The sequence below is a fragment of the Gobio gobio genome (assembly GCF_949357685.1).
Source record: "Gobio gobio genome assembly, chromosome: 12".
Lineage (NCBI taxonomy): Eukaryota > Metazoa > Chordata > Actinopteri > Cypriniformes > Gobionidae > Gobio > Gobio gobio.
The window spans coordinates 17684102-17700415 of NC_137105.1; the positions used below are offsets into that span (position 1 = coordinate 17684102).

Genomic DNA, 16314 nt, shown 5'->3' on the forward strand with positions numbered 1-16314 from the left:
CAGTTAAAAATCTATGAATTTTATTGGAGTAGCTTAAAATTGCTAAGTTAGTGAACCTATAGGGGACTAATAGAAAGGTCTAGGGCCATCATTTGAACTCAGAGCAAAATAATTCCATCCTGATTCTGAAGGTAAAACTTTGACCAGTTTCCTGTATCCTGAGACCCAGAATAAACAAATAAAGATTACCCCATTTGTAAAGGCATTTAGTGCAACCCCACACCCAGAGGACATTCCACTTCTGGAGAGCACACATCTTAAGTCCCAGAATAGTCCATGGATTCAAAACCAGACAGTAAAGAGACCATTTATGTAGTACTTAAATCTTTATTTACAAAAGTTAAACGTTTTTTTCTTGACTTTGGCCCTCCCTGACCTGAAGGGGACCAATTTGGGCTTTTCCCTCCCACTGGAAACCTGCAGTGAAAGGAAACCAGTCAACACATGAAGTCGGAACATGAAATCTGCAGACTGCTTTTGGTCTTAGTCATTTGCAAAATATACCTAAAACTTTGGATAACACACTATCCGTCCTCAAGCCACAGCTTGTGTCACAGCAGCCACACACCTGATCACTTCCATCAGAGGAGCTCCATCTAAAAAACACAATTGTCAGGAGGGGGTGCATGTTATACAGAATAACCTAGAATCCATCAAGACTCACCCATTTGTTCTAAAAGAACAAGCCTTATGATCCTCATCAATCTGGGATGAAGCTGAACTTGCTCTTAGAAGACAGGTGATGTAAATCTGCTGAAGAGCACCATTTTTAACTCTAAAAGCACTTAACTTGGACCGCACCAAATAATCCTGCAATACATACAGCACCACTGTTTTCCTGCTGGAATCTGAAGGCCTCCAACTGAAATTGTAGTTTGTCATCTTGCACCCGGGGTAGAAAGTTGGAGCTGGAGTTCGTATACTTTGCATCAGAGAGACAACTGAAACACCAAGAGGTTTCATGAGGATCTCAATTCACCCACTTATATGAAAGTTCAGTAAAAGTAGGCTACTTCTTACCCATGATTTTCAATAAAAGAATATTTAGGAGTGGAGTTCACATCAGGGCCTGCAGTGGCCACACAGTTGTCCACAAATATACGAAGGGGAACATGGTTGTACTGCTTCAAAGATGCCTGAATATTGAAGATGTCACCCAGGAAGAAAACGTTCGAAGGCCTTTCAAACATCCAGTCATCTTAAAAAGACAGACAGGACAATCAAAATAAGACACCATTAAGGAAAATATAGAGCAAGGCAATACAAACCAGTCATGAGCTTCAGTGAGAAAACCAGAACGTCCTCTGCAGCCTTGGTGAACATGTACGGGATCCAAGTTGGCTTCAGGTCACTACTGCTCACATTTTGTCTCCTGTATTGAAATACTTATTCATTCATGTCCAAAAGACTTTAATGGCAAAATGAGTTATAAAAAAAAAAAAAAAAAAAAAAAAAAAAAAAAACACACCACACCTTACCTGGAGTAATGGCATTCAATGCCAATTGTAACACCACTGGACCTTAAAATTGGAGTGTTCTGAAATGCCACTGGTCTATATTCAAGAGTAAAGCTGTACACAAGCTCATCCTCAGTCACCTGCGAAAGGGAAAATTTAGAATCAGACAGATACAGCAGAGCCTTACAAGCATATACAGCAACCCAGTTAAGAAGCCATTAGACATACCACAAGCTCGCCACCACACTCCTGAAGTGCCGAATGGAAGACGAGGACTCTGGCAGCTGCATCTATGTCCACAACACCACAGTCCCCTAGAGACACAAGAGAGGGCTCAAGGAGTTGACCAGTACCAAAGAAGTCCTGCTTCACTTCAACGTGCACCCCATCTTCCCAACACTGGATTGCTATGCTGTCAGAAGGGTTAGGCTGCTGCAACTCAAAATTAAAATCTGGCTGTGCTGGCTCTTCTGGGGCCACTGGGAACCTCCAGGTCATCTCCCTGACTGGACCCTGCAACTCTTGTTTAGACTGAATACTTGAAGGCACTAGATTTATAGTCAGCGGGGCCAGCTGAGGCTTCTGAGATTGAACTCCATCAGGGGCTTGGGTTGGTTTTTGCGGCTCCCCAAGCTGATAATCCTCTCTTTGAGGCTCTTGCATAAGCACACGTGGCCGAAACGCCCTAGTCTTTAGGCTGGCACCATACACATGATCAAGTGCAACCAGCACTAAAAGCCCAAGTACACATTGTCTAAGTCCCATTATTGCAGCCTCCACAATGCCACACAGCCACACTGCAGTAACACGTTTTTAGCCCTGGTTTATAGTGCCATGAATGCTGTCCCCGCCCCCAAACAAGCTTAATTGTTCAGTGGACCATCCTCATCACATAATCAATGCCTCACTTGCATTGAAGTTCACTCATCAAGCCCACGAAACAAGCAAAACTCAATTAATTAAACAAGAAACAACAGTGCTTCTCTTGCTTGTCACTATTTTGAAATGAACAGTATTTGACCTTAACGTTATTGACTGTTATCATGGGGATAGAGATATTTTTTATATGTCTTCTATTGTTAATGTCTTATTGCCACCACAGGTTTCTTTTCAACTTCTTCATAATTATATCTTTATTATTTGTAATTAATACAGATTGACTGATTTACTACAGTATACATTCAGATGGAATTAAATACTCCAGTGGTTCCTGTAAGTGAGGGCAGGAACAGTGAGCTGACTACAAAGAAATTACCAGAATACACTGTTACTGTTTGGAGAATGTATGCTGGCTGCCAATATTGTGTTCAACTATGCCACACCTCTCCACTTCAAAGTGACACTTTCAATTTTTTTTAACATCCTTGGCGGTAATGGTAAGTGCGAAAACATGCACCACCAGACACATGCTAAGGGAAACAAAAGCCTATTAAGAGAAGGCTATGATGGCGATAACATTTACAGGATTTTCCAAATACAGCACCATTATGTTCAATAGACTCTAAATGTGTCACAGGAAGATGGAAATTCCACAAGGAAAATAAAAGGCAATCGATCACAGCACTTTACCTTGTTCAGCCTGACTACATATTTGTTTTATACAATACTTATTTTGAATTAAAATGAATTACTACTAAAGCTCAGGCACTGACACTGTACTAAAAATGATTTCAAAATGTTTGAGAAGGCCATTGCTCAAACAAAACACTTGGCACTGGCACCTATTAAGATAACTTTACTAGAACCAATACATAATTGACTGTAACATTTTTAAAAAAAAAATACATAAATAAATCCAATCTGGTCATTTGAGTAGCTTTTTCATACCCTCATAAATGTATCATGGTTCATCACAGGCATCATGGTGCCTGTCTGTAAATGACTAAACCTGTCTAAGCTCTCTCATTTAACCTCATAATGCTAATAGACAATGAGGGTCATATTGGTTTATTCAGGGTCTCAGGATACAGGAAACTGGTAAAATTTTTAACTTCAGAAACAGGATGAAAATCACTTATGCACAATACACATGACATTGTAAAATGAGATCAATTGAAAGGGTTCTATTGAAAAGTGCATATGTAACCATATAAATGTAATGCTTTGTAAAATAATGGGTCTTTACAATTTAATTGTAATGGTAAAAACATAATGATTGGTTCTGTGAAATGTTTTCTCAGCACATATAAATCCATACAAATATGTATGCTTGTATCTCAATGGCAACTTTCTCAACTAGACATACCATCCATGAATCATACAGATGCTCTTTTATCTGTTCCTGATCTCTAAACTGACACATTCCGTGATGGAGACAGGAGACAGGATATGTTTATCGCTGTACAAAGCACAAGCAGAGTTCCTGTGCAGGTTAGACCTCGCTATCAAGGTTAATGATCTAAGTTCAACTTTGGCACTGACAGAGCAGTGAAATATTATTCAATTTGCGTCCAAATAAAAATAGGTATAGCTAAAGTGTTATAAAAAATTTACATTTTCACTCAATCATTATACATTTTGCTCAATTTAGTTTTTTATTCCATAGTGATTTCATAGTCTTTAAAGACAGATTTGAGCTTTTCCACGGTGACAGCATGGTCAGCCTTCCCAAATCCCTAGAAAAAGAAAAGATATGTGAGACCATCTCTTTAAAAGCAAGCTTAAAAGCCAAAAAGAAGATTTTGATGCACTATGGTTTGCTTACTTTACATACAGTATCTGGTCCATTTTTAACATATGAAAGTGTTTCCTTATATGTATGAGGTGATGTGATCTCTTATGAAATGCACTTGATAAAAATAGAATAGTATCTGAATTGTAGGCCTACTTCTACATTGTGTGTCTCTATGAAACACTGTAGTTGTTGCGTGTGCCTCTGTAACCGTATTTTATGCCATCATTTTAAATGGTTGTTATAATGTTACCGTAGACTCTCCAAACACCCGGAGTTTCTTTTCGGTGTTGTTGTGCTCAATCTTGCCACCTCCAAGACAATTACACTCCAGTCCCAAAGCCTCCATAGCAGGGTTCACTTTTTCAAATATGTTATCTGAATAAAATAAGTAATGAGAAGAATAAAGAGTGAAAATCATTCCACCAATACTACCCATGATAATGTTTATTTTGAGTGAAACGGATACAAGTCTGGTGAGCCTGTCAACAGTTTTTTGTATTTACTAAACCATTACATTATAGCCATTACTAAAAATTCTTCACAAATTAGCATCTCAATCAAATAACAAAATCAATGCACTGTTACCAGTCAATCATTTACACCAACGTTTTTATGTTGACAGATATTTTTCCTCAATGCCCATAAACAGTGAAGAACAGAGTGAATGTTACCAGCTGATTTAGTATTACGGAGCTTTCTTTGGATAAAGTTTTTATTAGCTATTGTACTTGCTAGCGTGCACACTTACTGTGGTACTCCGCAGTTTTAGTTCCCCTCACTATCACTTTATGTTCAGTTCCACCTTTAACCTTTAAGTTCACTAATATGTATTTAAACGTTCCCTCTGGATCAATATCGACATCGGGCACTTTGCTCAGAGCGTCTGCCATCTTCGCTGTGTGGCACTGGCAGCTAGACAGCACAGCAGCAGGCGAACCTTATAAAGTCATCATGCGATACAAACTACAAACCGGAAGTACATAAACAAAATAACACTAAGAAAGAAATGTTAAAATAGAAATAAAAAAATAGAATATATATCTTTGTAGAAATATGGTTGAACAGTTTGTATGGAGCAGAATTACTGAATGGAGTAGCTAATTAATACAAAATATAAATTCAGACAGTTCCTATTTGGCAGACAGTGTCAGCAAAGTGTTTGCTAGACGCAGTGGGAAAACTCCTTTTCTTGAAAATACTGAAGTTTTTTATAAAATAATGCAGTGCTACTGCACAGCCACAACAGTGCTGAGGCTTACTCGCACACTATTGGCTGGTCAGTGGGAACTGCAGGAACCAATGGCAGAGCGGCGTAACTGCGCAAACCAATCAGTGCAGAGCCCGTCGAACTGAGCACAGAGCCCACCAGAATGGGCGGGGCATCTGCCTATAAAAGACGCTCGGATTGTCATGGATTCAGGTTTAATTTGACTGAAGCGACGATCGTTAGTCGTATGCGCCATAGAACGGCCGTCTACGCAGTACTCGTTTCCTTATCTCAGGGAACCGAGGTTTACGTCAGTAACCGAGTACATTCCCTTTCAAACGGTCATGTCGTATTACTTCTTTGCTAGACGCAGTTCGAACCTATTCAATCACGCCATGCTATGATAAGCGCAACGACATGTATCTCTACTCAAGCTGACACCCTAGTATATGGGTCCCAAGCCAGAGTTTATTGACATATCGTGTAAGGGGCAAAGACCCTAATATAAAAAGGCCAGGCTCACGAGGCCGGACACCATCATAATGAAGGGGCCTATGTGCTTACAGCGCAGGGACGTATGAGTTCTAGACCCCTAAGAGCTAACTGTGAAGGGCTCATAGAGGCCAGCTCACCTCTTTTTTTTAAATACAGATTCTAATGCTAGAAGTAGTGCAGTTTTCATCGAGAGTGAGCACCATAGGAGGCCATGGGGGGTTAAGCCTTCTGGCTCCTTTTAGGAAACGGACAATCATGTCGTTCCTGCCCACTGACTGGCCAGCCATCGGTGCATGAAAATCGGCGATGGCTGTCACATTGGCTTTGAGCGTGGATGGAGTACGGCCTGCATCCAACAGCTCTTGTAGGAAAGAAAATATCGGTGATACATCACACGAGGCTGGGTCCTGGTTCCTGGCTGAGCACCAGCTAGAGAACACAGACCATTTAAGAGCATAGAGGCGTCTAATAGACAGAGCTCTTGCCTCGCTGATAGTGCTCAGGACACCCAGGGGTGCCAAAAAGTCTTTCCTCAGGGGAATTGGCCATGGCGCTGCTGAGAGCAGCTGAATCATCTCTGGGAACCAAGGCTGAGTGTGCCAGAGAGGGGCCACTTGTAGGACTGTAAGTTTTACATGACTGGGGTGCTGGGCTTGGCTGAGTGGCTGCAGGCGCTGGCGCAGGCGAAGGCTTTAACTGTTGCTGTGTCGGAGTTCTCTAGTGACTCGAGGAAACAGAACTGGAGCGTTTCGGCAAAAAGTGTCGCATAGCCTGGGATGCCTTTTGTGCCGCGGTGAAGCACTCTGAGAAACCATCCACAGCAGGGCCGAAGAGGCCAGTGGGGGAGATTGGTGCATCAAGGAAGGCGAACTTGTTGGCTTCCTTGATCTCTGTTAAGTTCAACCACAGTTGTCGCTCTAACACCACAAGGTTGGCAATAGATCTCCCTATGGTCTGGTTGATGGCTTTCTTGGCGCGCAGGGCCAGGTCTGTGGCGCTACAGACATCACGAAAAGCTTCTGGGTCAGGTCCTGTCTCATCCATAGCACGGAGGAGTTTGGAGGACTGCCATCGAGCGCTAATGCTGAGGTTATCCTGCAGGGCTTAGATGGACTTTGGCTTTCCACCCTACCGCTGTGGGCAGGCAGAGGTGTGCAGCCACGGCTTTTTCCTCGGCGCCGTCAATGGTCGAGAGCGAAGATGGACGCAAGCGGGCAGAATAAGGGGCTCACCATGATTTCACCAGCTCATCGTGGACTTCCGGGATAGTGCTGCTCTCTGTCAAGGGGCCTATTGGCACCCCGGAAGGAACCACTTATCCAGTCGGCTGCGTGCAGGCTCCTCCGTCTTTTGTGAGGACGCGGATGAGTTCGGTGCCAACACCAGCTTTGGAGTCGCTGCAGAGCTGAGGCGGGGACGGGGTCTCTGATGGAGCCTGACCAATCCTCAGCGTCTGATGCCGCTAATGACACAGAATCATAATGTGGCTCCTCGTGTGGGTCTTCATCAGAAAGAGACAAGACCTTCGGCATCGAGCAGGTGGTGCTGGTCCGATCGGGAGAACATTACGGGCAAAACATCTCGGAGACGGTGAAGCACGCGGGCCGTGGGCCAACGTGAGATCACTGGTCTCCATATACTCAGCCCTCTAACTCCGCCCGAGGCTCGGACGGAAAAGGATACGGGAGAGCGCGAGGGGTAGAGAAGAGTGATATCCTCGAGCGGAGAGAGGAGAGCGGCATAATCCGGCGTCTACGTGGTCCTTGTCCAGACAAACAACACACTCGCTGTGCCCGTCCTCATCATGCAGAGAGGCTCTGCATGTGCCACAGGTGTGGCACGACATTTGCAACAACGTCACTTGCTCTTTTGTGAATATTGCAAAAAAAAGATACACACCAGTGTTTTTGCGGGAGAGTGCAGGGAAACACCGCGACAGCTCACAGGATCACAGGCGATTGAGTGCGCTGATTAGACAGCTAGGCCACTGGCTCGAACGTTGGATCAGGCCGGTCGCTGGCTAGCTCGCAGTTACGCTGCAGGCTCTTCTATCGTCGGTGAGAAGGTGAAGGCATCGAGTAGGAGAGTCAGCGAAGTTCCGTAGATCATCGCTGAATGAGAATAAATCTCAGTCCATGGCAATCCGAGCGTCTTTTATAGGCAGTTGCCCCGCCCATTCTGGGCTCTGATATATCCGCACCGATTTATTCACACAGTAACGCCACTCTGCCATTGGTTCCTGCTTTTACCTCTGACCAGCCAATAACATGCAAGTAAGCCTCAGCACTTAACTCAGCGTTATTTTATAAAAGGCTTCAGTATTTTCGAGAAAATGAGTTTTCCCACTGCGTCTAGCAAAGACGCAATACAACTGACCATTCTAAGGGGACCAAAGACATCACTGTCATTTCCAATGATCCAAGAGTGCCATCGTTGAAAATATATTTGAATTAATTCATTTTACCTTATAATTCTTGTGTGTGTGACCAATCCACACATTGATCATTTAAATTAATAAAAATAATAAAAACATTAAAAACAATCATCCTCAATTTGAGTGTGCTAGTTTATATTAGATTTATTTTCAAATAGATGTTTGTATGAACATTATTATTATAAGATATTAGAGGTGGTCGATGGTGGTCCACCATCTCTATGGACCAACATAGAGATGGTGATCCAGTGGGTTAAACCATGGAACTGACACACAGAAGGTTGCTGGTTCGATCCCAGCGGTCACCACCAGTGTGTCCTTGAGCAAGGCACTTTACTCCATGTTGCTCCAGGGGGATTGTCCCTGTAATAAGGGCACTGTAAGTCGCTTTAGATAAAAGCGTCTGCCAAAATGCATAAATGTAAGATATTAGATAAGTTATCACATATTATTTTGACACGCATTGATTATTTACTTTTCTGTTCTTTGCTCACTAGTCATTTTCAGCTATTTCTGTAATACGGAAGCTGGTACAACACTGTGCAAACAAACTGAATGGGTGGCATCCGAGAAGGGTCAAGGTCTCACAGAAATCAAGCTGAAAAAATTCAAACTTCAAAACAAGAAACCTCTGGGGAGCTTAATTGTAATAACAGCTTTTAAACAAAGCAATTTTTTAAACAGCCCAGCTAGGATTTATTTCAACAAATCTGTCTCACACACAAACATATTTGAATGTAAATAATTTTATGGAAGTTCTGTGTAATACCTCTGTTCTTCAGAAGTTCTTCTTCTATTCATATTACTTTTGTTTAATACTAATATACAGACTTAATTCATTGTCCTAAAATCTTCATGCTTATGTCATATTTATGTGACGTTCACTTCACTGAGTAGATTAACTAACAGTTACCATAAATTGTATTTCCATGGTAGAAACTGTAAAGGCGCCAAATGATTACTGGCAACATGACAATTCATGCCCCTCTTGACCTATATTGTCTCTCTCTCTTTCCTTTATAAACAGAACTGAGGATATTGACAGTATAAGTATCTCCCTGCTGATTACTTTTTCACACCAAAAAGTGAAAGTCGGAATTGTTCTTTTAAAGTAACATATTCAGTTGATCGATTTGAAACAAATGGACAATAAGAAAGAAAGTATATATTCCATTCCTGAGAATAAACATATGCAGTCATCCTTCTGTGGCCATATCAGCCCAAAAGCTCTACAACATTTCCTGAGAGGTCACTTCCTCCCACTAACACCAAGAGAATGTTAACCTCCCAAAAAATTAAATTGAAAGCAGTTTCCTCCTTGATCAGTGTTAGAGAGGGGTATTTCCAGAGTCTAAAATTACACTGCTTCTATTGGTTGATGTCACAAGTGGTTCCGGGAAGGGAAGTCCTAATCCATAGTTGAGCTCCTATATAAATGTCCCAACACAGACTAGAATCTGAAGTCAGAACCATCATATTAATAAAGACCTACAGAGACGCCCGTCAACAGGACCCTATCATATCTGTACATCTCTGACTATGGTAAGTAATGCATAGTATGAATAATGCATAGTATCAATTAATATTATGTTCATCTAATTGATGTAGTTCTTTAATTTTGCAGGGTGTTTGCGACAAAGTACCGTTGCACGTTTTTGCTTCCCTTGTTCTTATTTATTCAGGTAAGAAAGTAAACCATTCTAGTGTATAAACTCTAATAAGTAAATACAACCTGTAAAAATAGTTTATTCAAAGTTGCAATGCCTTATTTCTGCAGTGCTCAACATATGGGGAGGCATTGAAGGCTGGTCATACCACCACTCAGACTCCAAAATGAACTGGGAAAGTGCTAGACATTGGTGCAGACAGCACTACACTGACATGGTGGCCATCCAGAACAAAGAGGAGATTAATCACCTCAACAGCTTCCTTCCAAAAGTCAATGGATATTACTGGATTGGCATTCGTAAAATTAGTGGTAAATGGACCTGGGTGGGAACTAACAAGATTCTTACCAAGGAAGCTGAGAACTGGGCAAAAAGGGAGCCCAACAATGGAAGGAATAATGAAGACTGTGTGGAAATATACATTAAAAGAAAAGAAGATGAAGGGAAATGGAATGATGAATCCTGCTTAAAAGAGAAGACTGCACTGTGCTACATGGGTAGGTAGCCTTTGTGCATTTATGAGCTGTTGTAAAATCTTCTAACCAATGAATTTTCAATTGAAATGAAAAAAGAAGAGTCATTCTGCTGTATTTGTTGTATAAATGCAACCATCAATGAATAGTTATGCACTTTTTCTCCTTTAGCTTCTTGCCAGGATGACTCTTGTGTTAGTGGTCAAGGAGAGTGTGTAGAAACCATAAACAGCCATAAATGCTCATGCTTTGAAGGTTTCTATGGAGAACGATGTGAAAATGGTGGGTAATAATTCTCTTGATACTGCTGACTACAGGTCTGTTCTTAGTTCTGTGTTGACAGTGAAAAGTGAAATGTAACCATGTTAACTTTTTTCTGCTTTTCAGTTGTAAAATGCAAACCAAATGAAGTCACACCAGCGGATCATGCTAGTGTCCAGTGCTCTCATCCCAATGGAAATTTCTCATATGGCTCTCAGTGTGAATACTCCTGTGAGGAGGGTTATAAAATAAAAGGTTCCAGTACAACAAGATGCACTTCTACAACAGAGTGGTCAAGCAAACCACCAACCTGTGAATGTGAGTAAAATTTACGTTATGAAATGAAAATGACACATTTAATCAGGCACTTTTAAAAATTCTTTGACATCTTTTTGCAGTGTTTCAATGTCCAGAGCTGAACAAACCACAGGATGGTGCGATGGGGTGTAATCATCCAATGGGCATCTTCAGCTACCGATCCACCTGTGAGTTTGTATGTAAAGAAGGATACAAGCTGCGAGACTCCAGCTCCTCTACACTGTTCTGTGGAGCAACGGGACGCTGGAATGAATCACAACCCACTTGTGAAAGTAAGACTAGTCATGTTTTTAAATAATGTTTAGTTGCAAGTCTGTTCTTAGTTCTTTGAAACTAGGCACATTAGTTTAATCATGGTCCTGTCTTCCAGTTGTAAAATGCAAACCAGAGGACGTCACCCCACAAGATCATACTAGCATCAAGTGCTCTGATCCTACCGACTTCTCATATGACTCTCAGTGTGAATACTCCTGTGAGGAGGGTTATGAACTAAAGGGCTCCAATACAACAAGATGCACTTCGACAGCAGAGTGGTCAAGCAAACCACCAACCTGTGAACGTGAGTTAAATTTACACAGGGGAATATTTACAGATGCTTTTCTAAAACTTCTCAAATTAATTTTCTTTGAAATGTCTGTGAATCTTTTTGCAGTTGTTCAATGTCCAGAGCTGAACAAACCACAGGAAGGGAAAATGCGGTGTAATCATTTGATGGGCCGATTCAGCTACCAATCCACTTGTGAGTTTGTATGTGATGAAGGATACAAGCTGCGAGACTCCAGCTCCTCTACACTGTTCTGTGGAGTAATGGGACGCTGGAATGATTCACAACCCACTTGTGAAAGTAAGAATGGTCATGTTTTTACATGTTTAGTTGCAGGTCTCCTCTTAGTTCTTTGAAACCAGGCAAATTCATTTAATCATGATCATGTTTTCTGTTTTTCAGTTTTAAAATGTAAACCTGAGGACATCACCCCACCAGATCATGCTAGCGTCCAGTGCTCTGATCCTACCGATTCCTCATATGGCTCTCAGTGTGAATACTCCTGTGAGGAGGGTTATGAACTAAAGGGCTCCAATACAACAAGATGCACTTCAACAACAGAGTGGTCAAGCAAACCACCAACCTGTGAACGTAAGTTTAATTTACACTGGGGAACATTTACAGATGCTCTTCAAAACTTCTAAAATTAATTTTCTTTGAAATGTCTTTCAATCTTTTTGCAGTGTTTCAATGTCCAGAGCTGATCAAACCACAGGATGGTGAGATGGGGTGTAATCATCCGATGGGCATCTTCAGCTACCGATCCACCTGTGAGTTTGTATGTAAAGAAGGATACAAGCTGCGAGACTCCAGCTCCTCTACACTGTTCTGTGGAGCAACGGGACACTGGAATGATTCACAACCCACTTGTGAAAGTAAGAATGGTCATGTTTTTTACTAAATGTTAAGTTGCAGGTCTGTTCTTAGTTCTTTGAAACTAGGCAAATGAGTTTAATCATGGTCCTGTCTTCCAGTTGTAAAATGCAAACCAGAGGACGTCACCCCACAAGATCATACTAGCATCAAGTGCTCTGATCCTACCGACTTCTCATATGACTCTCAGTGTGAATACTCCTGTGAGGAGGGTTATGAACTAAAGGGCTCCAATACAACAAGATGCACTTCTACAACAGAGTGGTCAAGCAAACCACCAACCTGTGAACGTGAGTTTAGTTTACGCTGGGGAACATTTACAGATGCTCTTCAAAAATTCTAAAATTAATTTTCTTTGAAATGTCTGTGAATCTTTTTGCAGTTGTTCAATGTCCAGAGCTGAACAAACCACAGGATGGTGAGATGGGGTGTAATCATCCGATGGGCATCTTCAGCTACCAATCCACTTGTGAGTTTGTATGTGATGAAGGATACAAGCTGCGAGACTCCAGCTCCTCTACACTGTTCTGTGGAGCAACGGGACGCTGGAATGATTCACAACCCACTTGTGAAAGTAAGAATGGTCATGTTTTTACATGTTTAGTTGCAAGTCTGCTCTTAGTTCTTTGAAACTAGGCAAATTAATTTAATCATGATCATGTTTTCTGTTTTTCAGTTTTAAAATGTAAACCTGAGGACGTCACCCCACCAGATCATGCTAGCGTCCAGTGCTCTGATCCTACCGATTCCTCATATGGCTCTCAGTGTGAATACTCCTGTGAGGAGGGTTATGAACTAAAGGGCTCCAATACAACAAGATGCACTTCAACAACAGAGTGGTCAAGCAAACCACCAACCTGTGAACGTGAGTTTAATTTACACTGGGGAACATTTACAGATGCTCTTCAAAACTTCTAAAATTAATTTTCTTTGGAATGTCTTTGAATCTTTTTGCAGTGTTTCAATGTCCACAGCTGATCAAACCACAGGATGGTGAGATGGGGTGTAATCATCCGATGGGCATCTTCAGCTACCAATCCACCTGTGAGTTTGTATGTAAAGAAGGATGCAAGCTGCGAGACTCCAGCTCCTCTACACTGTTCTGTGGAGCAACGGGACACTGGAATGATTCACAACCCACTTGTGAAAGTAAGAATGGTCATGTTTTTTACAAAATGTTAAGTTGCAAGTCTGTTCTTAGTTCTTTGAAACTAGGCAAATGAGTTTAATCATGGTCCTGTTTTCCAGTTGTAAAATGCAAACCAGAGGACGTCACCCCACAAGATCATACTAGCATCAAGTGCTCTGTTCCTACCGATTCCTCATATGACTCTCAGTGTGAATACTCCTGTGAGGAGGGTTATGAACTAAAGGGCTCCAATACAACAAGATGCACTTCGACAGCAAAGTGGTCAAGCAAACCACCAACCTGTGAACGTGAGTTTAATTTACACTGGGGAACATTTACAGATGCTCTTCAAAAATTCAAAAATTAATTTTCTTTGAAATGTCTTTTAATATTTTTGCAGTTGTTCAATGTCCTGACTTGAACAAACCACAGGAAGGGAAAATGCAGTGTAATCATCCGATGGGCATCTTCAGCTACCAATCCACCTGTGAGTTTGTATGTGATGAAGGATACAAGCTGCGAGACTCCAGCTCCTCTACACTGTTCTGTGGAGCAACGGGACGCTGGAATGATTCACAACCCACTTGTGAAAGTAAGAATGGTCATGTTTTTACATGTTTAGTTGCAGGTCTCCTCTTAGTTATTTGAAACCAGGCAAATTCATTTAATCATGATCATGTTTTCTGTTTTTCAGTTTTAAAATGTAAACCTGAGGACATCACCCCACCAGATCATGCTAGCGTCCAGTGCTCTGATCCTACCAATTTCTCATATGGCTCTCAGTGTGAATACTCCTGCGAGGAGGGTTATGAACTAAAGGGCTCCAATACAACAAGATGCACTTCAACAACAGAGTGGTCAAGTAAACCACCAACCTGTGAACGTGAGTTTAATTTACACTGGGGAACATTTACAGATGCTCTTTAAAACTTCTAAAATTAATTTTCTTTGAAATGTCTTTGAATCTGTTTGCAGTTGTTCAATGTCCAGAGCTGATCAGACCACAGGAAGGGAAAATGCGGTGTAATCATCCGATGGGCATCTTCAGCTACCAATCCACCTGTGAGTTTGTATGTGAAAAAGGATACAAGCTGCGAGACTCCAGCTCCTCTACACTGTTCTGTGGAGCAACGGGACGCTGGAATGATTCACAACCCACTTGTGAAAGTAAGAATGGTCATGATCAGTGTTGTTTTAGTAGCTTTTATTTTTAATTTTTGTGTAATTTTGTTATGTGCTTTTGTAATTTTATTCGTAATATTACAGCTTAGTTTTAGTTTAATTTTTCTATTTGGTTTTAATTTAATTTTTCAATATAATTTTAATTTATTAACCTGTAAACATGAGTGGAATGTATGTTGTGTTTTACACATTGGATGTATTTTTACAAATGCTTTTTAGAAAAACTTGCTGATCTGTTCATAATTTTTCTTACCACTCAGTTCTTCACTGCCCCGCCTTTGACAGTCCTATCAATGGAGAGCTGAGCTGTACTTCAAGTTTTAGTTATGGAAGCAAATGCAGCTTCAGTTGTTTAGAAGGATTCCTCCTCCAGGGGGCTTCAGAGATCAACTGTACAAAAGCGGCAAAGTGGAGTCTGGAACCACCTCACTGTGAAGGTAATGAACAAACTCTTGTCTCGTTTATGGATTTACAGGTTGATTTAATGTATTGTATTTTAAAATATATATTTTATATATTTATATATTTAATATATTATATAAGTGTATTTTATCACGAAACACTTTGTCTTTTTCAACTCTGTAGCAGTGTAGCAGCAATAATTGTTGTGGGATGCAGATATGCAGTTTCAGTGATGAAGTGAGAAAGACATTCTACAGCTTTCCTTTTATCTGTATTTTCAGCTCATCCTAATCCTTCTGCATCACTTATCAAAGCGACAGAAGTGACTCTTGGGATTGCTGGTGCTATCAGCAGCTCCAGTCTGTTCTTAGTCTACTGGATACTGAAGAGACTGAGGAGTAAAGGTGAGATTTTTTTTTAAATTGCTATATACAAAGATCCAGTATTTCATATAGTTGACTAAAATATGTTCTTCCATATGATATATGTTCTACCCAAAATGCTAATTTATGTCTTTTTGTTTTCAGCTAACAAGTTTGACCTGAACAGGTGAGATATGGCTTATTTGGCAATTAAATCCTTCTTTTCTTACATTATTACTGTTGTTATTTATCAGTTTATTGCACTAGGTTTATCCATATAGGACTATAGCCTGTTTAACTCTGCTTTTGTCTATTTAAATTTTTAGTACCTTGGATATTGAGGATCCACCACAGGTTTATAAGAGCAGTGTTGACAGTCTCATATAGAGCAGAAGAGCATCAAACTACACACGGTGAGCATTATATTCCTCATGCACATATACGGGCCAGTATGGCTAATGTAGTTTATTCCAGTGAACAATTCATTTAAAAACTAATTCAACCTTCCTTTTCACAGGAATCTATCGCTACTGCATCGCTGGACATCAAAATTCATCCAAATGATTTGACACTTTTGATGTGATTAATATTCTACTCAATCTGATGGGCATTACCATTTTATCAGGCAACAGTCCTAACTGAATGTGATTTCTACTTCCCAATGGAAGCATTTACTATTTACTTGACTGAACATATTGTTCTGTACGGTTTAAATATTCTCTTTTTTTATGTTATTAACACTATTTTTTTGTACTATTTATTGTTCCAAAACAGTATTGTCTGATTAAACTATTTGTGAATGTAAAACAATAAAGTTTGACTTTCATGACATCATG

General features: G+C 40.8%; 3 protein-coding genes across 3 annotated transcripts; 1 reads left to right on the forward strand and 2 right to left on the reverse strand.

Moving 5' to 3' along the window:
- Positions 1-310: 310 nt before the first annotated feature.
- LOC307135342 (zona pellucida sperm-binding protein 3-like) lies at positions 311-2360 on the reverse strand. Its single transcript, XM_079831694.1, has 8 exons — positions 1686-2360; positions 1479-1597; positions 1269-1372; positions 1021-1198; positions 824-941; positions 665-750; positions 505-596; positions 311-417 (listed from the first exon to the last, which is right to left on the reverse strand). Exons 1-8 carry the CDS (start codon positions 2220-2222, stop codon positions 341-343), a joined length of 1311 nt encoding a protein of 436 aa, XP_079687820.1. The 5' UTR covers positions 2223-2360; the 3' UTR covers positions 311-340.
- Positions 2361-2568: 208 nt separating this feature from the next.
- On the reverse strand, positions 2569-5103 carry LOC307135343 (14 kDa phosphohistidine phosphatase). Its single transcript, XM_079831695.1, has 3 exons — positions 4880-5103; positions 4382-4506; positions 2569-4072 (listed from the first exon to the last, which is right to left on the reverse strand). The coding sequence occupies exons 1-3, from the start codon at positions 5019-5021 to the stop codon at positions 3992-3994; spliced, it is 348 nt and encodes a 115-aa protein (XP_079687821.1). The 5' UTR covers positions 5022-5103; the 3' UTR covers positions 2569-3991.
- Positions 5104-9732: 4629 nt separating this feature from the next.
- Positions 9733-16314, forward strand: sele (selectin E). The gene is made up of 23 exons (XM_079831055.1): positions 9733-9809; positions 9892-9949; positions 10045-10431; positions 10579-10689; positions 10795-10986; positions 11067-11258; positions 11357-11545; positions 11639-11830; positions 11933-12121; positions 12214-12405; positions 12505-12693; positions 12786-12977; positions 13080-13268; positions 13361-13552; positions 13652-13840; positions 13933-14124; positions 14227-14415; positions 14508-14699; positions 14975-15151; positions 15398-15520; positions 15644-15665; positions 15805-15891; positions 15996-16314. The coding sequence occupies exons 1-22, from the start codon at positions 9807-9809 to the stop codon at positions 15863-15865; spliced, it is 3612 nt and encodes a 1203-aa protein (XP_079687181.1). The 5' UTR covers positions 9733-9806; the 3' UTR covers positions 15866-15891; positions 15996-16314.